At 43.7% G+C, this 21,458-nt stretch overlaps 1 protein-coding gene across 5 annotated transcripts; it reads right to left on the reverse strand.

The window, feature by feature from the left end:
- LOC109234332 (jacalin-related lectin 3) lies at nt 15,165-21,458 on the reverse strand. 5 transcript variants are annotated; one of them, XM_019400273.1, is made up of 9 exons: nt 21,082-21,458; nt 19,355-19,465; nt 18,023-18,235; nt 17,428-17,925; nt 17,099-17,344; nt 16,530-17,015; nt 16,222-16,257; nt 15,886-16,107; nt 15,165-15,623 (listed from the first exon to the last, which is right to left on the reverse strand). In XM_019400273.1, the coding sequence occupies exons 2-9, from the start codon at nt 19,367-19,369 to the stop codon at nt 15,327-15,329; spliced, it is 2,013 nt and encodes a 670-aa protein (XP_019255818.1). In that variant the 5' UTR covers nt 19,370-19,465; nt 21,082-21,458; the 3' UTR covers nt 15,165-15,326. The 5 variants fall into 5 exon arrangements, with proteins under 5 accessions (XP_019255818.1, XP_019255817.1, XP_019255816.1 ...); XM_019400272.1 differs by having other exon boundaries at nt 21,078-21,458; XM_019400271.1 differs by having other exon boundaries at nt 20,459-21,458.

Here is a 21,458-nt window from a genome sequence, read left to right on the forward strand (position 1 = left end):
AACAAACAACTTCTAAGAACTTTTTATTTCCAAAAGCCTTGCTCTTTTTAATGTTTATTAAAGTTCACAGTGGCCAGTGGCTTTCTTTTTCCTAACAAGGAGTAGTATTTTGGAATTCGTAGATCAAAGTCAAATCATTTCTTTTTCTCAGGAATTTAGACAATGATTTTTATTAATTTCTTTGATATACAGTGGACATAATTTTATCCATGGTCATTGAACTTTTGTGTTTGTTACCTAAAAATCACTTTTTTTTTTGTTACGTAAAAATCATTCAACTTTGTGTTTATTACACAAAAGTCACTTTTCTTTCTTTTGTTACGCAAAAATTACTTTACTGTGCTCTAGTTATCACAAAAGCCACATTTTTACTTGAAAAGTCTATTATGCCCTTGATATTATATAAACCTTCATATTTATGTAATACCTTCTATATTATATACTATATAATATATTTTTACCTATGTATTTTATTTATAAATAAAATAACTTAATATTATTTTTATAATATATTCGTATATCTTCTAACTTTAATTTTCAAGATATATTAGTAGCGTTATAAAACAACTTTTTTCAGCAATTCTTTTTTTGAATTTAATTGGCCGACCAAAGTTGATCGCTATGCCCTTCCGACCTTCAAAATACCGACCACACGTTAATGGTCGCGTTTTGGACGGTTATTGGCCATTACCGACCAACTTTGGTCGATTTTTTTGGACGGTTTTTCCCGAACCTCTAGTAGTATAATTTCTCAAATAACCAATTGCCCATGTAAATCCACAAGAAAATATCCCCAGCTAAATTTGCATGTAGAGTTACCTAGGGATTTTCCTTCAGATTAACATATGATTTTTTCCTCATTTTCTTTGTTTGTTTACATGCGAATTTTCTCACGGAAATGTACATGCCGATTTATTTTTCTACTAATATATATTAAAGTTACTGACAAATTTAATAACGCAACTAATATATTTTGAAAATTAACGTTAAGAAAAAATTAAATATACCAATATATTATAAAAATAATAAATAATATAATATTAAGTTATTTATTTATAAATAAAATACATAGGCTGAGGGAATGAAGTCGCAGTCTCATTCTCTCTCTTCCATCTGTAATTCTAATACCATAAGGAAGCCCCTCTATGAACCTCCACACCTTCTCTATCTCATAGAAATTAGGGTAGCTACATGACAAGACGAATCAACAAACCTCATCTCATACTGGGTGACTGTCATGCCTCCTTGCTGAAGATGCTCAAGTTGACTGCGTAGATCATCACTCTAAGTGAGCGAAAAAAAACATCAACGAAGAAAAANAATATATTATAAAAATTATAAATAAGATAATATTAAGTTATTTTATTTATAAATAAAATACATAAGTAAAAATATTATATAACATATAATATAGAAGGTATTACATAAATATGAAGGTTTATATAATATCAAGGGCATAATAGACAAGTAAAAATATGACTTTTGTGATAACTAGAGCAAAGTAAAATGATTTTTGTGTAACAAAAGAAAGAAAAACGACTTTTAATGAACACAAAGTTGAATGATTTTTACGTAACAAAAAAAAAGAAAAGTAACTTTTGGGTAACAAACACAAAAGTTCAATGACCATGGATAAAATTAATTCTATACGGTGTATATACTTAGAAACTATATAAAAAGAAAATAACTTTTTATATTTAAATTGCGGTAATAGACCATTAGGATGAATAGTAAGTATGTTTCATTTCAACTAATTACTTATGTCTTTTTCAATCATCATGTCTCCACAATACTTTAGTCCGATTGCACTTAATTGAAGTCTTGCCTAAACGTTTGTTTGGCTCAAAAGTTAACAATACACTTTGTAAGCTAAAAAACAATCAAAAGTAGAAAAAGGGTAAATCGTAATCAAATATAATAATCCTAGAGATGCAAAGATGATAATATTGTTGCAGATCTAATATTGCAAAGAGACAGTATGAACTCAATAAGATACGTTCGTTTGAAGTAGAGATAGAGAGAGAAAGCCAGAAAAATGAGAGAGTTGTATTAGATCAGATGCCTCTTTTACANTATTGGGCGTACCTACTGGCGTAGAGATGCTGAGGGTCAAATTTGACCCTATACAGTTAGTCCCTCCGCTCGTTGGAGACGCATTCGGTGGGCGTCTTCGATGGGCGGAAACGTGAACCTCGGCTTAGGAGAATTTGACCTCGACCCGGGGCGGCAATACGAATGGAGTGAAATATATGACGTTGTTGAGCCACTGACGCGCGGCTTCCTTTTTGGAATGACGTCATCGCCTGTATGCGTCATTATTATATTTGCCCCCGAGGCGGTTCAGAGGATGATGTGACATTTTGGTTTCCGGCGCACGTTTTGAATCATGACTCTTCGATTCCTGTGCAACTTATCCCTATAAGTATGAGAGAGGTTCGATTTGATTCCATTTTCAATCCTTCGGAAAGCACTTTCTGATATACCCCTTTGTCTTTCTTTACTGTAACCGTTATTTTGTGAGGGACTCTCCCACTTCTGTTGAAACCACACTTCTTATCGTCAATGCTTCGTTTCTTAAGTAGTATAATCATAACAAAACGCGGACAGGGTAATAAGAAGGCCAAAGATGATGCCTCGTCTAGGGTTCCGCCATCTTCCGGTGGTGAAGGGGAAAAGGCGGAGAAGGCCCTTGTTCCTCTCAGCGTAGACAACGTCCTTACGAAGGAGACGCATGTTCGCAGGGATTTTCCAACTAAAAGCCCTGTCCTTCCCTGGGAGCACAGCGTTTTATTACAATCTCATTTAGATGACCTTCGAGAGACGCACCATATTTCGGATCACGTGGAAATGGTTCCGGCCGGGACGGACTATGCCAATGTGCACCGGCCTGGATATTGCATGTTCTATGAGTACCCGTTCTTAATCGGTTACAATCTTTCAATCTATCCTCTGATGGAGGAGCTTTGCCGTTTTTATAATGTGTGTCCTGTCCAGCTCACTCCTTATACCTTGAAGGTGTGCCGTATTATCACCACCTATGCGGCCAGGGCTGAATGCAGCTTCTCGGTTCACCACCTCTTACAGTTATTCAGCGCTGGTTACCTGAGGGGTACCATGCTGCAGTTAAAAGGTCGGGGCACAAGGGGCTTAGTTGTTAAAGCCGATGATAAGCCCAACCGCCGCTTTTGGCGTAAGTATTTCTACATCAGGACGGAGCACCTGGTGTCGAATCCCGAAGGGTTCCCGAAAAGATGGAATCCAGAACGTAAGTATTTCTATTTGTAGAATTCAGGGCTGCTTGCGCTTTTGACCATACGGCCATTGTGATTTCTTTGCTTTTCTCCCTTTTTTATTCGCAGCGAGGGCTTCTCCACCCCAGCTCATTGATGACATTAAATCGTGGGTGGAAAGAATAATACCTTATGCGGAAATACCGTACCTGGGCTGCATTTCTTCAACAGTACTGCCCGTCAGGTAATTCTTTGGCTACGATTTGGGAATTCCCTACGCTCTCGTTTCCTGACTTATTCGTGTTGGCAGGTCGGAGCGCCCCTAAGAAGAAGAAGAAGAACGTCGTCGCCTTACCTGCGGCGGGGACTGATTCTGAAGATGGGTATATACCCTGTGGTTCGCCTAGTGAGGGCGCTGCGGGGGTTCCTCTACCGCTGCCCGTGGTGGCATACATGATGGGAGCGACTCCTTCAATACCATCCCCACGGGCTGTGGAGGAGAATTCTGAGAGCGAGGAGCCGCCCGAAAGGAAAAGACGTCGGTTGATAACCGGCAAGGGGATAGGCCCAGGAGACGAGGGGGCGAGCGAGCCCCATCGGGAGTCAAGGCCAGTTTTTATGGCGGATGCCATCCGTTCCGGGAGGTCGGCTCCCCAAGGGGGGGCGGTTCTCGACGCCAGCCCACCACGCATTCCGGAGAGCGGCTCGTCGGCTGCCGTTGGAGAAGCAGGTGATGATGCCGAGAGGGTGGGCCCTAAGGCCACCCAGGCGGATGCAGATGCGTTAACGCGGGGTCCGGCCCGTGTGGAGATGACGGCAGGTAGATCTAACCGCCGAATTCTGATCCCAAGAGAGTATAACCTGTTGCAACACAGCGAGCAGGCCGCAGCGGATATGACCCTGCTATGTGCGGCCGCTGAGCGTGAAACGTTACAAGGGGTTAGCGACGGGGAACTATCCCGGAGGGTTGCCGGCGCGGCCTTGCAGGTATTTTTCGATTTTCTTCATATACCGTAAAGTAAACTTTGATGCATACTGACTTGCCTTTCCTCCTTTTCCTCTCTTTTTTTAGACTCTCATATTGGAGATAGAGAGGGGGCGGCGAGCACAAAGGAAGGCAGCCACCTTTAACAAGGTGGTGAAGAAATATCGGCGGTGCCGTGTCAAGCATCAGGCGCTGGCGGACCTACTCAAACAGGACCCGAAATTTTGGGTTTTCCGTGAGGGTTTGGAGCAGTCGGAGGCCCAGCTGAAGCGGAGGGTGGCCGAGTTAGATCAGATCGACGAGCAGCTGATGACCGCCCTGGCTCGGAACATTGAGCTGGAGACTCTTCTCCAGTCTAAGGAAGAAGAGTTGGAGGTTGGCCGTGGGGTAGCGGCGGAAGCTGCTGATTTGCGGATCAAGGTTGCCACTATGACCGCCGAACTCGATGCCAAGGCGGCTGAGATTGAAGTCCTCAAACGGACTGCTGCACCAAGGCCTGATGAGGATGCGCATCGTGAGGCGCATGACATGTGGGTGTACGCCGAGGCCAGATTGGTCGTATTCGAGGAGTTCTGCTGTAGGTCGAGCTACTGAGGCAGAGGTTCAGGAGCAACGGCGCATAGTCCGTGTCGCCCGTGAAACTTGTGGGTATAGTTCTGATTCCCCAGACCGGGCGGGCTATAACTCCGAAGACGTCAACCGTCTAGAATCCGGCTCTTGGATCTCTGCGATGGACGAGATGGCGATCCGACGGGAGGCGGTAAACAGAATGGCGAAGCCCCTTAGGACTTGTATTCATTTTGTTTTGATGTATTTGGAGACGCAAATAGGTCCTTTTGTACATGTATTTTTGGATGATAATGGAAGTTATACTTTTGCTGTTATTCTTTTCTTTCTGCACCTTTTATTTTGGCCTTTAATATTGTTGATGGCCTTAGCCATGTGCGTAACTTCGACTGTCGTCGGGTCGTTTTACCCACCGCAGTCGAATCTAGGTCGACCGTTGGCGGCGATGGCCTTAGCCATAATATAATTGATGGCCTTAGCCATGTGGGCGACTTCGACTGTCGTCGAGTCGTTTACTCACCGTAGTCGAATCTAGGTCGACCGTTGCGGTGATGGCCTTGCCATAATATAATTGGATGGCCTTAGCCATGTGGGCAACTTCGACTGTCGTCGAGTCGTTTACTCACCGTAGTCGAATCTAGGTCGACCGTTGGCGGCGATGGCCTTAGCGATAATATAATTGATGGCCTTAGCCATGTGGGCGACTTAAACTGTCGTCGAGTCGTTTACTCACCGTAGTCGAATCTAGGTCGACCGTTGGCAGCGATGGCCTTAGCCATAATATAATTGATGGCCTCAGCCTTTCACATTGGAGGTGGCCGTAGCCTTTCACACATTGGGGATGGCCGTAGCCTTTCACACATTGGAGATGGCCGTAGCCTTTCATACATTGGAGATGGCCGTGGCCTTTCATACATTGGAGATGGCCGTAGCCTTTCATACATTGGAGATGGCCGTGGCCTTTCATTCATTGGAGATGGTCGTGGCCTTTCATTCATTGGAGATGGCCGTGGCCTTTCATACATTGGAGATGGTCGTAGCCTTTCATTCATTGGAGATGGCCGTAGCCTTTCACACATTGGAGATGGCCGTAGCCTTTCATTCATTGGAGATGGCCGTAGCCTTTCATACATTGGAGATGGCCGTAGCCTTTCATACATTGGAGATGGTCGTAGCCTTTCATACATTGGAGATGGCCGTAGCCTTTCATACATTGGAGATCAAGCTAGTCCAGTCCCTTTATCATGTCGGCCTGGAGGTCGTAAGGAGAGGTTGATATGATAAACTTGTTTCGCAAGTATCTCCAAGTGTCCCCTCTGCCGCCTCGTTAAAAACCTCCCCGAGAAAACCCAATTGGAACAAAACTCGGGTAAGGGAAAAAGAGTACGACTCGGGAGACGCCTTTCAGAAGTGGAAATACTTGAGGTGAGTAACGTTCCAGTTGTTTTGGAGTGTTTTCCCTTCCATTGTTTCCAACTGGAATGCGCCTTTGCCGGCTACCGCTGTGATTTTGTAGGGTCCTTCCCAGTTGGTGCCTAGTTTCCCTTCACTTGGGTCTTTGGATGCCAATGTCTTGGCTTTAAGGACATAGTCTCCCACCTTGAGTGGTCTTATTTTGGCCCTCTTGTTTTAGTATCTTTCGACTTGTTGCTTTTGGGCCACCATTCTGATATGGGCCATTTCTCTCCTTTCCTCAGCTTCGTCGAGGTCTTGGAGCCTGTTTGTGTCGTTTTCTGTTCCACTGGTGTGTGAATATCTTAGGCTTGGTTCGCCGACCTCGACGGGTATGACCGCATCGGTTCCGTAGACCAGCGAGTACAGTGTTTCCCCTGTGCTGGATTTGGGTGTGGTCCTGTGTGCCCATAACACTTCAGGTAGCAGCTCGGGCCANGGCCTTAGCCATGTAGGCGACTTCGACTGTCGTCGAGTCGTTTACTCACCGTAGTCGAATCTAGGTCGTCCGTTGGCGACGATGGCCTTAGCCATAATATAACTGATGGCCTTAGCCATGTTGGCGACTTCGACTGTCGTCGAGTCGTTTACTCACCGTAGTCAAATCTAGGTCGACCGTTGGCGGCGATGGCCTTAGCCATAATATAACTGATGGCCTTAGCCATGTAGGCGACTTCGACTGTCGTCGAGTCGTATACTCACCGTAGTCGAATCTAGGTCGACCGTTGGCGGCGATGGCCTTAGCCATAATATAATTGGCCTTAGCCATGTAGGCAACTTCGACTGTCGTCGAGTCGTTTACTCACCTTAGTCGAATCTAGGTCGACCGTTGGTGGCGATGGCCTTAGCCATAATATAACTGATGGCCTTAGCCATGTAGGCGACTTCGACTGTCGTCGAGTCGTTTACTCACCGTAGTCGAATCTAGGTCGACCGTTGGCGGCGATGGCCTTAGCCATAATATAATTGGAAATGGTCATAGCCTTTCATATATTGGAGATGGCCGTAGCCTTTCATACATTGGAGATGGTCGTAGCCTTTCATACATTGGAGATGGCCGTAGCCTTTCATACATTGGAGATGGCCGTAGCCTTTCATACATTGGAGATCAAGCTAGTCCAGTCCCTTTATCATGTCGGCCTGGAGGTCGTAAGGAGAGGTTGATATGATAAACTTGTTTCGCAAGTATCTCCAAGTGTCCCCTCTGCCGCCTCGTTAAAAACCTCCCCGAGAAAACCCAATTGGGACAAAACTCGGGTAAGGGAAAAAAAGTACGACTCGGGAGACGCCTTTCAGAAGTGGAAATACTTGAGGTGAGTAACGTTCCAGTTGTTTTGGATTGTTTTCCCTTCCATTGTTTCCAACTGGAATGCGCCTTTGCCGGCTACTGCTGTGATTTTGTAGGGTCCTTCCCAGTTGGTGCCCAGTTTCCCTTCACTTGGGTCTTTGGATGCCAATGTCTTGGCTTTAAGGACATAAAATCCCACCTTGAGTGGTCTTATTTTGGCCCTCTTGTTGTAGTATCTTTCGACTTGTTGCTTTTGGGCCACCATTCTGATATGGGCCATTTCTCTGTGGAGCCTGTTTGTGTCGTTTTTTGTTCCACTGGTGTGTGAATATCTTAGGCTTGGTTCGCCGACCTCGACGGGTATGACCGCATCGGTTCCGTAGACTAGCGAGTACGGTGTTTCCCCCGTGCTGGATTTGGGTATGGTCCTGTGTGCCCACAACACTTCGGGTAGCAGCTCGGGCCATAGCCCTTTGGCGTCCTTGAGTTTCTTCTTTAGTATGTTTAATATTGTTTTGTTGGAGGATTCCGCTTGGCCGTTGGCGGCAGGGTGATATGGCGTGGAGAGTATCCTCTTGATGCGCCATTTCTCGAAGAATTCGGTTGTTTTTGACCGATGAACTGTCGTCCGTTGTCACAACCGATTTCTTTGGGGATGCCGAAGCGGCATATAATATTTTTCCATATGAAGGCGATCACTTCCTGTTCGCGTATTTGGGCGTACGCACCTGCTTCCACCCACTTGGAAAAATAGTCAGTTAAAACTAATAGAAATCGTACCTTTCCTCGTCCTGCTGGTAGGGGACCGACTATGTCCATTCCCCATTTGATGAAGAGCCATGGGAAAGTGATCGAGTGAAGTGGTTCTCCTGGTTGATGTATCACGGGGGCATACTTTTGGAATTGTTCGCATCGGCAGACATATTTTGCTGCGTCTTTCTTCATAGTGGGCCAATAATAGCCGGCTCGTATTATGCAGCGCACGAGGGCGCGGTTGCCTGTATGGGCACCGCAATGTCCTTCATGTACCTCTTCGAGCACTGGCCGCGTTTGTTGCGGCCCTAGACACTTGGCCAGGGGTCCACCAAACGTCCTTTTGTAGAGCTCGTGGTTTATCAGGCAATACCGGGCGGCCTGTACGCGGAGCTTCTTGGCTTCTTTTTTGTCGAGGGGGAGTGTTCCATCCTGCAGATAGGATACAAACTGGTTGCGCCAGTCCCAAGTCAAATTTAAAGAGAGTACCTCAGTGTGATCAATGGCTGAATGGAGGAGGGTGACCACGCTTTCTTTGTTGAAGTTTTTAGTGGCTGCGGCTAATTTTGCTAAGCCGTCTGCCTCGACGTTCTGTGCTCTCGGAACTTGTTCGAAGTGGCACTCGTCGAACTCGGTCATTAACCTGTGGATTTCTGACTGGTATTTTTGCAACCTCTGCTCTTTGATTTGGTAAGTCCCAGTGACCTGGTTCACCACGAGCTGAGAGTCGCAATGGAGAACAAGTCGTCGAGCTCCATACTTGATGGCTAGTTTCAAACCTGCAATAACAGCCTCGTACTCGGCTTCGTTGTTAGTCATCTCGGGGCATCGTATGGACTGGAGAATTATTTCGCCCGTGGGGACCTCGAGAACGAGTCCCAGTCCCGATCCCGAGGCGTTAGCGGCGCCATCAGTGTAAAGAGTCCATAGGTCGGCATTGGAGGGGGCACGGCGTGCCTCCAATTCCGCCTCTGGTAGTATCTCTGCGCTGAAGTCGGCTATGAAGTCGGCAAGTACCTGCGACTTGATGGCGTTTCTGGGATGATATGAGATATCGTGCTCACTGAGCTCTATGGCCCATCGGGCGAGTCTGCCTGATAACTCAGGCTTGTGCAGGATACTTCTTAAGGGGAAGGTCGTCACTACCTTTATGGGGTGGCATTGGAAATAGGGTCGGAGCTTCCGTGAAGCTACGACCAATGCCAAAGCTAATTTTTCAAGGTGTGGATACCGTGTTTCGGCGTCCACTAAGGTTTTGCTAATATAGTAAATAGGAGATTGCGTACCTTCATTTTCACGAACTAGGACTGCGCTGACGGCGACCTCTGATACGGCCAAATATACCAGCAGTGGCTCGCCTGGATTTGCTTTGGCTAGCAGTGGCGGTGAAGATAGGTACGCTTTCAATTTCCTTAGGGCCTCGACGCATTCCTCATTCCATTGTAACCCTTTGTCCTTTCTCAGCACATTAAAAAACTTATGGCATCTGTCGGAGGACCGTGAGATGAACCTAGACAAGGCGGCTCTTCGCCCCGTCAACTTTTGCACTGCTTTTTGCTATTCAGTATCTCGGGTATCGCGTCTATCGCCTTGATCTGATCTGGATTGACTTTGATACCTCGTTGTGATACGCCACGCCGAAGGCGCATTTCTCGGGGTTCAGTTTCATCTCGTATCTTCTCATTATCTCGAAGGTTTCTTTCAGATGGTCGATGTGGTCCTCTTTTCTTGCCGACTTTACCAACATGTCGTCGATATAGACTTCCATAGTCTTACCGAGCTGCTCTTTGAACATTCTGGTGACCAGTCTCTGGTACGTAGCCCCTGCATTTTTGAGCCCGAAGGGCATTACCTTGTAGCAGTAAGTCCCTTGGTGGGTGATGAAAGTTGTCTTCTCTTGGTCCTCCTCGGCCATCATGATTTGATTGTAGCCGGAGTAGGCGTCTAGGAAGCTCAGTAGTTCATGTCCTGCAGTGGCGTCGATCAGTTGGTCGATGTGGGGTAGTGGGAATGAATCCTTTGGGCAAGCCTTGTTCAGATCAGTGAAATCCACACACATTCTCCACCTCCCGTTTTTCTTTTTTGACCATGACAACATTGGCGACCCACTCGGGGTACTTTGATTCTCTGATGGAGCCGTTGGCCGGTAGCTCGTCTACTTCCTTACTGACCGCTTCATTGATAGCGGCGTTGAATTTTCTCCTCATCTGTCGCACGGGCAGATGTAGTGGATCGACATTCAGCTTGTGGGTGGCGATGTCTCGCGGGATTCCCGGCATATCTGAATGAGAAAAGGCGAACAAATCTGCATGGTTAGTTAAGAATTCACAATACTTACTTGGGTTGGCGAGACCTTGCCCGATATAGGCTTTCTTCGTAAGATCAGTTTCGTCCAATAGGACTGGTCGAGATCTTCCACCGTTGCTTTACGGGCTTCCACGATGTCGGGGTCTTTGATGGCGTCCGTTGTCGGGTTGGCCTTAGTCCCCGACACGGCTAATTGCTATGCTTCCGCGCTCGTCCCCTTTAGCTGTTGGGTGTGGGCGCAGTCTTGGGCTATTTTGTAGCATTCTTGTGCGGTGCGTGGCTCGCCTCGAATACTGAATACTCCCCATGGGGTAGGGAATTTGATCACTTGGTAAAGGATTGAAGGGACCGCTCGCATGGCGTGTATCCACGGGCGTCTTATGATGACGTTGTATGCCGTTTCTTGGTTCATCATGTGGAAAGTTGTTTCCAGCGTGACTCCTCCCGCTAAGACGGGCAGTGCTATTTCTCCGGTCGTCCGTTCTACTGCATTGTTAAAATCGGTTAGTGTTATGCAGCGCGGTATTACCCTATCCTCGAGTTCCATTTGTACGAGGACCCTTGGGTGGATAATACAGGCGCCATTTCCGTCATCGATCATGACCCTTTTAACATCCGTATCAGCGATACGTAAAGTGATAACTAAAGCATCATAATGAGGGAAAGACAAACCGTCAGCATCAGACTTATCGAAGGTGATACTATCTTCGAAGTCGTCATACCGTTCATGGGCGATGGTCCGCTTTAGTCTGTGTGTAGTGGCGAGCTTGACGTGATTGATCAGTGACTCGTCGCCGCCTCCGACGATCATGTTTATCGTGCGCGCTGGGGAAGGTGGCTTTGGCGGCCCTTGGGGTTATTCCCGTCCGCGTGCAAAGTTGATTTTCCCTTTGTCACTGAGTAACTCCCTCAGGTATCCCTGGTTCAGCATCCTGACCACCTCTTGCCGTAGGCCTATGCAGTCTTCGATTTTGTGTCCTCGTTCCTGATGGAACTTACATAGGGTGTTTGATTTCCTTGTGGCAGGGTCTGATTTCATCTTCTGCGGCCAATGCACCTTGGTGCCCAGCTTCTCCAGTGCGTACACTATTTCTGAAGGAGATATACAAAAGTTATGGGCGGTTAATAAAAGGGGCGTACCTCTTTCGTTTCGGAATGGGGCGACGTGTCGCTGTAGCGCGTCTGTATGCCTTGGTGGCGGATGGGAGGATCTGGTGTATGGCTGATGTCGATCTCTGTTGGAGCGGGGGAGTTGTTCCTTCATTCCGTCGATCTCTCCTCGTTTCCGAGTGTATTGCCGTTAGCCGTTGGGTTGGCCCATTAAGATCGTCCTCGTCCGCTCGTACCTCGGCGCAATAGGCGTTGTGGATTTCCTCCCATGTGGTAGGGGGATATTTCATGAGGCGGCTCAGCAGCTTCTTGGTTGCCCTCGAACCATCTCTGCTTAGCCCGTTCTGGAAAGCGGCGACTGCCATACCTTCCGATACGTTTGGCAGACTCATCCTTACCCTGTTAAACCTTGCCAGGAAGTCCCTGAGTCCCTCTCCTGTGTTTTGCCTGACGGCGAAGATGTCGTTGACCCTGGCCTCCGCTTTCTTCGCGCCTGCATGGGCTGTGACGAACTTATCCGCCATTTCCTCGAACGTTGATATTGCCTTAGCCGGTAGCTGAGAGTACCATGTTAAGGCCCCTCCTGTCAACGTCTCGCCAAACTTCTTCAGCAGTACCGACGGTACCTGTTCTTTCGATAGGTCGTTGCCCTTCACAGCGGTGACGTAGTGGATCAGATGATCCTCGGGATCTGTGGTTCCGTCATACACCCTCAAGTAGGGTGGCATCTTGAAGGTTTTTGGGGTGGAGTGAGGGGCAGCTTCTTCAGTGTATGGTTGTTCAATGAACCTTCCCACGTCGCGTTTTGGTAGCAACTTGGGAGCACCGGGGATCTTGTCGACCCTCTCCTGATGTTCCTTCATCTGACCGCGGAGCGCCTTGTTTTCATTTTCCATTTCTTCCATCTTCTTTAGGATGGCTGTTAGCGTGCCATCATTGGTCTGTGTCTCGATGGGTTTGTTATTCGCTAGTGTAACTTCCGGTTCGCTCACGGCAGCAGTGGTACCTACCGTTGGTGTACATCCGATGTTACTTTGTGGTGACCTCTCAACCAAGCCACTTAGAGCGCTTGTTAGCCATCTTTCCAGTAGCTCTTTGACCGCTGAGGGTGCTTCCGTAACCGCAGATGTGGAAGCTCCTTTTTCGTGCAAGATCGTCAGACCTTCGGATGGGGAAGGTGAGATCTCTGCACCCGGTGTGATGCTAGGGGTTGCATTCAGGATGCCATCGTCACTGGCCTCGTTGAGAGGGCCAAGGAGATTGGTAGTGACACCCAATATAGCTTTCGACCTTGTATTATTTTCGGCCATTTTCTGTGTTTTTTTTTTGTGTAGAGAGTGGTAGTTGGTTGATCTCTAGGTGGATACTATGGTTTTGATTCTCGAAATCCCCACAGACGGCGCCAAATTGTTTGGCTCAAAAGTTAACAATACACTTTGTAAGCTAAAAAACAATCAAAAGTAGAAAAACGGTAAATCGTAATCAAATATAATAATCCTAGAGATGCAAAGATGATAATATTGTTGCAGATCTAGTATTGCAAAGAGACAGTATGAACTCAATAAGATACGTTCGTTTGAAGTAGAGATAGAGAGAGAAAGCCAGAAAAATGAGAGAGTTGTATTAGATCAGATGCCTCTTTTACAATGTGAAGGTCTCCTTTATATAATAGGAGACCTTCCTCGAAAGAATCAAAAGTTACAAAGATAGGTAACGTCTCCCTAGTGAAGACATTGAGTCCTAAACGATGTCGCTTTTGCCCCCACGGCCGAGTCGTACCCGCTACGTTGGCAGGCGTACACTTATTGGGCGTACCTACTGGCATAGAGATGCTGAGGGTCAAATTTGACCCTATACAACGTTCATGCTTAACAAGATTCAATTTGATGCTCTTACTTTACCATCAAACTAAAACCAGCATAACATGAAAAGAAAGCTAAAAGTAAAGCTCTAGGAATATGGTGTCGCGTTGTAAATTTATAGGCGTGGAACAAAGTGTCGGTTAAAATATAATTAATTACAGTTAAAAATAAGAAGAGAAAAATAAATAAATATTCTTCAGGTTGAGGCGCGGATATCTTGCTCTCTTTAAGAAAATTCAAGCTCACTGCGGTAGCATCTTCACCGGTCCAGCAGTAATACTCTTGGCTTGTCCCCTCCAGGATGCAACAGCCCGACAACGTCATATGGCTCGAACAAACTCTGGACAAGTTGTTAAGTCCAAAGCTCCACCAAAATGAATATCTTCATTCAACAAAGTAATATTCTTTTTGTAGAGAATAAGTTGGAGACTTAGTTTTTTCCTTCTCTTAAACTCTCTTTTCAATACACTAATTTTATTTTTTTCATGCACACTATAATATTTTCCCATCTACAACACAAGCAAGAACCACCACTATTTATAGGTGTAAAATTTCTTCCTTAAAATAAATAACAAAATACTGGGATAGTAAAATTGTAGAACATGGTTGGTGGTTACAAAATTTAATCTTTAGTGGGTAACTAGTGGTAGATTACGGCATTAGTGGTTTCATGAGTTACACCAAAGTAATGACCACTTTCTTGCCAATTTATAACCACTACCTCATAAGAAATAATGCACTTTAATATTATAATTTTAATATCAAAATGCACTAACACCAACATTCTCCCACTCATTTTAATATTAAAATAAGAGAGTTTAGTAGTTGAAGGGAGACTATTATGCATAATGAAGGTGTAATCTGCATTGAACCTCCACTTAGTAAAACAATAATCTCTACTTGAGAGTCACTAATGGTCTCAGACTTGAATTATGACTGCTTAAGGAAAATAAAGTATCACTGCTTACGCATAATAATCAAGGTGTTGATATGAGCTTTATTAGCCAGCACATTACGGCCTTGTGCTATCTCGGTTTTCATGAGTGCTTTTGAGAATAAGCTCAATTCTCATAGGAAGCGGCCTACTTCCACACTCACATAAGTAAAATTACCCCACTCATACGTACAGATTTTTCATTAAGAGTTACAATAAAAAACTACCTCGCAAATTGTTACAAGATAAATGCACTCACACCATAGGGATGGAACAATAACAAATATAATAGTGCATTTCAAACCAAGCCATCATATGATTTGTTCTTCCCATTGAACCTGGTTATATGATCTCTAGTCCCCGGGTTGGATTTCCTCATATATGACTTATGAGTTTATGGGCTTCAATCCCATCCCCTCGATGTGCTCCAGACCCTTTCATATTCTATTTGTTACTGACTTACTGTCACTTTCTGAATGAATATGGACCATGGATAGCAGAGAAGGTAAGGAAAACTTATAATTGAAATAAAACTGTGTCCTAAATGGTCCAAGGTGAATTTGCAACCACTGAACTACAACTTCGATCCTGAGCCATTTACTTCCTCTTCATGTTCAAAGTTCAAATCATGTAAAAGTTATTTCTTCAACATCCAAAAATATATGATAGAGCAAGCTGATGAAGGCACCAGAAATATAAATAATGCGAATATTATTACAATAGAACTTCTTTTATGCTCACACACACACAAGTCAAAACAAAAGGAAGATGTTTTCCACACAGAACTTATTGGTTGTGTTCTATTTTGGACTTTTCTTTATTCAAAACAGAAAAACTATCAATAGAACATCTTCATCAGAGAATGCTTGGAGGTTTTCTGATTGCCTAACCAGTGTTGCATATGCACTCCAATTGCATCCAAATACATTCCACTCCTCCCATGAAATCCAACCACTTTACCTTCTGTTGTTGCTGATGTGAAATATGTTCCTAGTTCCTCCCCAAAGGGACCAAACTTCCTTCTAGTGCTGTGAAAAGTCAGTGATTTTATCACTTTCAACCCCATATCTTTGCTTATAGGACCATAGAATCCAGTGATGCAAGTTAGTACTTCATGAGGATACTCTAACTTTACCTGCAAAATATTAGCCAATTCTTATTCCAACTGGTGAATTAAGTCATTCATACTGACAAGTCCTTGGCGTAACTGATAAAGTTACTGCCATGTGACCAGGAGGTCACACGTTCGAGCCGTGGAAACAGCCTCTTGCAGAAATGCAGGGTAAGGCTGCGTACAATAGACCCTAGTGGTCCGGCCCTTTCCCGGACCCCGCGCATAGCGGGAGCTTAGTGCACCGGGCTGCCCTTTTTATACTGGCAAGTAAGTGATTGCGTACCCTATTTGTGCATTTCCCAGCATTTGCACCATGTTTTACTGACCAAACAGATTGTCCATTTCGATCATACTCTATTTCGATACAGCAAATGCCTTCTGATGATTGTGTTAGGATTATCTGTTTGATCCCAGTGAATACTCCATCATCCCATGGCTTCCCACCATCTCCACCCCATGGACCAGGTCCATATGGTGCTGGATCTTTCACTATCCTTTGCACTCCCTGATATTCAACCAAAAACATTAAAAACAGTCACTTTAGTATTAGTTTTTTCATTTTCCCTTTTCTATGTGCAAAGGGGAGGGGCAGCATTGTCCAGGCATGTGTGTTACTCACTCCGTTCCATTTTATCTGTCTCTTTTCCTTTTTAGTCTGTTCCAAAAAAATTGAGACATTTCTAAAGTTAGAAACTCTTTAATTTAACATCTCAATTCTACACTTAAATAACATACTCTTATAGGAATGACGCGATATGTTGAAGACCACAAGATCCTAAGCGTACTGTTGGTATGTTATGTACATTTAGCTTATGTGTCAAAAATCTTTCTTTTTCAAAATCCATATCCAACCACCATCATATTAAATAAAACAGATGGAGTAGTAGTTAATTGTGTTAGCAAATATCAGGGGACATAATTTCATACCTCCTCAGTTAGTCCTTTCTTTCCCAGTTTAAAAGACCACTGTGGTCTATCATCAACCTCAGTTACAAATGCTGGTTTTGGTTTGACGGATTTGGGGGGAGCCGGTGCAGGTAAAGATGGGACGGCTGCTGCATCTGGTTTGATGGATTTGGGGGGAGCTGGCGCAGGTAAAGATGGGACAGACGCTGCACTTGGTTTGATGGAGTTGGGGATCGAGGAAGGGGGTAAACATGAAACAACTTTTCCTTCCAACACATGAACACCAAGTGCATCAAGAAACAATCCTTTCCTCCCATGAAAGCCAACAATAATCCCTTCTTTCAATTTGGTTGAAAATTGTTGTCCTTGTTCTTCTCCATAAGGTCCATGTTTGCCTTTTGTGGTATGAAAAGTTAGTGATTGAATAATGTTAGGACCCATAATCATGGCTGGTCCATAGTAGCCCGTGATGTGCGTCAAAATCTCTGATGGATAATCAAATATTATCTGCAAAACCGACGAATAGGTATGAATTAGAAATAAGGAAAAGCCTGAATTTAATTCTATAATAACAGGACTCACAACCTTACCTTCTCAGTTTTAAATCCACCAGTACCACCATTTTTGCTTCCCCAAACTGGTTCTCTATTTTTGTCATAGCAAGCTCTTATCGAAACGATTCCCACATTGCGTGACAAGTAAATTTGCCTAACACCATCATAGATTCCATCATCAAAAACACTCCCCCCACTTCCACCCCAGGGACAATATGTGACAACACCCTTGACACTTTTCGACGGGACTCTCTCAATAGGGGCAGGGGTTATAGTTGCCACCTGAAACATATATATTCCATTTTAGAATATGCAGAATCCGAAAAATGGTTGGATGAACAGAAAATTAGCAGCTTTTATCATACCTTTTTATTCGGTCCAGTAGAACTGGAATCATGATCAGAACCAGAAGTTTGTCTTGAAAGTGTGGTTGGAGGTAAAATGTTACTGTTCTCATCTTTGTGTCTAACTGCAACAATTAGATCAAAATTTTTGCCGAGACTTCCTTGTATCATTGAGTATTCATAATTCTCAAACCCTTGGACAACACTTTGTTGGGAATGAACGATGGAATGGTGTTGCTGAGACTGAAGTATAGAATTAGTCGGCAAAGATTTATGAATAGGCTCTACGTATACTCCAATAGCATCAAGATACCAGCCAGATTTTCCATGGAAGCCAACAACTTTTCCACTAGAAATTGGAAGAGTGAAATATGTTCCTTGCTGGACACCATATGGTCCATACGTCCTTTTGTTGCTTTGAAATGTAAGTGATCGCACAAAAACTGACCCCCTTTCGTGTAAGCTACCATAATATCCATGGAGAGAAGTTAGAAACTCATCTGGATAATTAAGCCTTACCTGCAACAAGAGCACAAGAAGAACATCCAATAGTCTTTAATAAAACAACTTAATATGACCAATTCAGTAAATAGAAAAACTGCGCTAAGACATGAACCTTGTCTGTTTTAGCACCTCCACTGCCACCATGCTTCTCGGACCATACTGAGGTTCCATTTTTGTCATATTCAACCTTAAGAGAATCAACTCCTGTTCCATGAGCTATTTCCAGTTGTCTTATGGTGGAATAAACTCCATCATCCCAGTGCAATCCATTGTCACCTCCCCATGGCCCAACCGAAATGGTCTGTTTTCCATGATTCTCGAAACTCTACAAAAGATGATATATTCACTCTCAAGTTCAATCAAATCACTAAACATTAATTGTTCAAAGATGTTTAAGAATTAAGACAAATACTTGCTTACCATAATAATTGAGGAGGCCAGAAGGGAGAGGACAGAAGGGACTCAGATAGTTTAGCATTGAACACAAAAAGGAATATATATAAGCCCGAGAAAGGAAAATTTTAGTGGACAGGGTGGATAATAGTAGAGAATATACCTAGAAGAAGCAAATTCTAGGTTCCACTTTGGAGGGAAAGAAATGAAAGGGAAAGAACTTGATTCCCCAATACATGATTATCTTTCATAATATGCTTTTGGTACTTTTGACCTAAGTTGCTCGGACTCGAGTGCGGGCATCCGATACGGGCACGGATCCGGATGTCGGATTCGGCATAATCCAAATTTTGAGATTCTGGGGTGCGGATCCATGTATGAATACGGGTGCGGGGGTTCGGCTAAAAACATTTCAAAATTATAAAAAAAATAAAGCTATAAAGAGAAGGAGAAAGCCATTCAAGGCCTTCCACCAATTCTCCATCTATATCGTTGCTACTGTCTACCAGAAGTCCGAACTCAGAACATGACCTCTTGAATTCTTGGTTATTCTGAAACACAAAGCAGCAAATATGAGACAAAAGTACTACAATATTGAAGGTATGTCATTTCCCCTGTCTTAAATCTGTTTTATTTTTTAATTTTGAGAAATCAAAATCTCAATTTTCCCCCAAATTTGTCGATAGACTCAGGTCAAAGTATCCGAAGTTAGTTGACCGAATCTGGGACGTATCCCGCTCTCGCACCCGCTTCCGTCCCATGTCGAGATGGGTGCGGCACCAAAAAGGAAGAGTCCGTGCAACTTAGCTTTTGACAAAGGCCCATGCACGTACAGATGTCTGATTATGACATCACCATTTTAGATCAACTTGAGCAAAAGATGGGATCACCTCAGTGACAGAGATTCTAACATGATAATTTACTCAATCTATCTGACTGAAAAAGCAATTGTCCTGCGAGAACTTTCTATGGGAATGGAAATCATCATCAAGATAAAGGGGGAATCATCAATAAAGTAGAAGCTTTCCATGTCCAAAGAATAAAGTCTCACTATGAATTTGACCATTCTGATAATGAAAACAGCATCTCTACTTTGTAAATAATAAATTCTGAGGAAGTGCTTGGCCTCTGGTGATGAAATTGAGATGCACACTCATCCAGCCTGCATTTTTCAAATATAAGAAGTAAGCAAGACACAGATTCTACTACTCAGAGTGGGAATTGGATGCAAGTGATATTCCATTCTCTACATAAATATTAAGGCATCTAGCAGCATTGCGATTCCCACGTGATGTTTTTAAAAATAAACTGCACCGAACCGATACCGAAGAGAAATTGGGATGATTAGGATGTTTCAAAAAAGTCTATTTTTGGTTGTACACTGGAGATTAATCGAAGAGGTTGGTATAGTATAAATTTCATTAAAAGACCAAATCGAGCCAAACTATTGACTGTCTTACTTCTAGTGCATGAACTCACCACTCCTCCATTAAAGGAATATATTGGCAAAAAGACAGCAAGGGAGGCATCAAAATACACTAGGCATAAGCGAATATAGACAGAGCAGCAGCAGACTTGGGACTAGTTTGGTACTCAACGCCATTACTTGAATATTTAAGCAGTCAAAAGTATATTGCTCTGATATCTGTGACATGAATTTGCAAGAAGAATGTTGATTTTAAGGCAAATTAATATTCAAATATATACATTTTCACTGGTGGAAGAGAAAAAGGGGAAAAAGAAAAACTCATTCCAACTGGCTTATCTTTTAACAAGGAAATCAGCTATCAAATCTTTCTTTGCTGCTTATGGAGGAATTTGAACAACTGTACATTTAGCTGGAGGAAAAGATTATCACTTCATCAGCATCTACAATCCGATACATGGTCTATCAATTATTTCATACACCACAGCCTCCAAGCAATTTCATAAAATTTGGGATGCACACAAGCGAAATAATTCCAATACTTGACGAAAATAACACGATAGAATTCTAGCAGATATTGTCGAATAGAAAGAATCTCAAATGACAGAGTATATGGTAACAACAGTACATAAACAAACCATACCAAAAGAAGCACAAGAACGAACCAAAGATATAAAGGTTTGAAAAGAAGAAAGTAGTATCATCAAGAAAGCAACTTGAAAGTAATACCTGAAGTTTAACCTGAATAATAACATTTCAGAATATGCTAATCTCCCTACGAAAACGAGTCTCACCAGTATCTTATAGTAGCTAATACTAAGTCTAAGAAAAGACGAAATGGTCCAAACTAAAAGCCTCTCTATCGTCCATTCCGGCTCAGTGCCTCGGTGTCCCACCCTCCGTCTAAACTCCCCTCATTGCCTCGCTCAGCAGCCAAAGCAATGTGTCCAATGCCAGAACTGAATCGAGCGCCTAGTTCTCCATGTCTCCAGCCAAGTCCTTGAGCTCTCAAACACTGTATTCTTCAATATGGCTCTCGAAACATCTTCTAATCATACATATCATTGATTTGCGACAATCCGCAAATGGTCTTGGTTTTAGCACAAGTCAACGGTCCCTTTAAATGGTCTCCCAGCTATCCGAAGAATGTATCAAAACTGAAAATCTAAACCCCTCCTTATTTCAAAAGAAGAAACAAAAGAACCTTCATATTTATTACATTTGAGCAAGAACAATGTTTAAAGAGTATATATTCCTTTACCAGGAGGATCCTCTTGCATCTATAATATTAATTTAGTCGGGAAAGAAGAGACTAGTTAACAAGGAAACAATTGTCATGTTCTCTTACCTACCAATAACCGCCGACAATCATCTGCAAGCACTTTGGGCCATTCAGTACATTTTAAGCCCATAGCCTAAGAAATAAATTTAGCAGTCCGATCCGACGGTAATCTTCACAGATTCTCAGCTTCTTGTCAATTTGTATCACTTGAGATGGTCATATCAGTTTTCCTCTTCCGCAATGAAATGCATGTTGCAACTATATATAAGATCATTCCGTTCTTGCTGCCTTACCTTTTAGTTTTTATCACACAGTAATGAACCAGATCATATATCGACTAGGCTGACCTGAAGCAAAAGTAGGCACCACACCTTGTACATTTCAGCCCAACACCAACCAAGAATGTCCTCAGGCTGATTTCTATTTTTAGGCCTTCCTAGTGTTGGT

This window comes from Nicotiana attenuata, chromosome 11 (genome assembly GCF_001879085.1).
Source record: "Nicotiana attenuata strain UT chromosome 11, NIATTr2, whole genome shotgun sequence".
Lineage (NCBI taxonomy): Eukaryota > Viridiplantae > Streptophyta > Magnoliopsida > Solanales > Solanaceae > Nicotiana > Nicotiana attenuata.

Coding starts and splice junctions, on each gene's coding strand:
- LOC109234332 (XM_019400273.1), bottom strand. Junction 17,016..17,098: donor GTGGATTTAAAACTGAGAAG/GTAAGGTTGTGA, acceptor TCGGTTTTGCAG/ATAATATTTGATTATCCATC. Junction 15,624..15,885: donor CTGGGAAATGCACAAATAGG/GTACGCAATCAC, acceptor AATATTTTGCAG/GTAAAGTTAGAGTATCCTCA.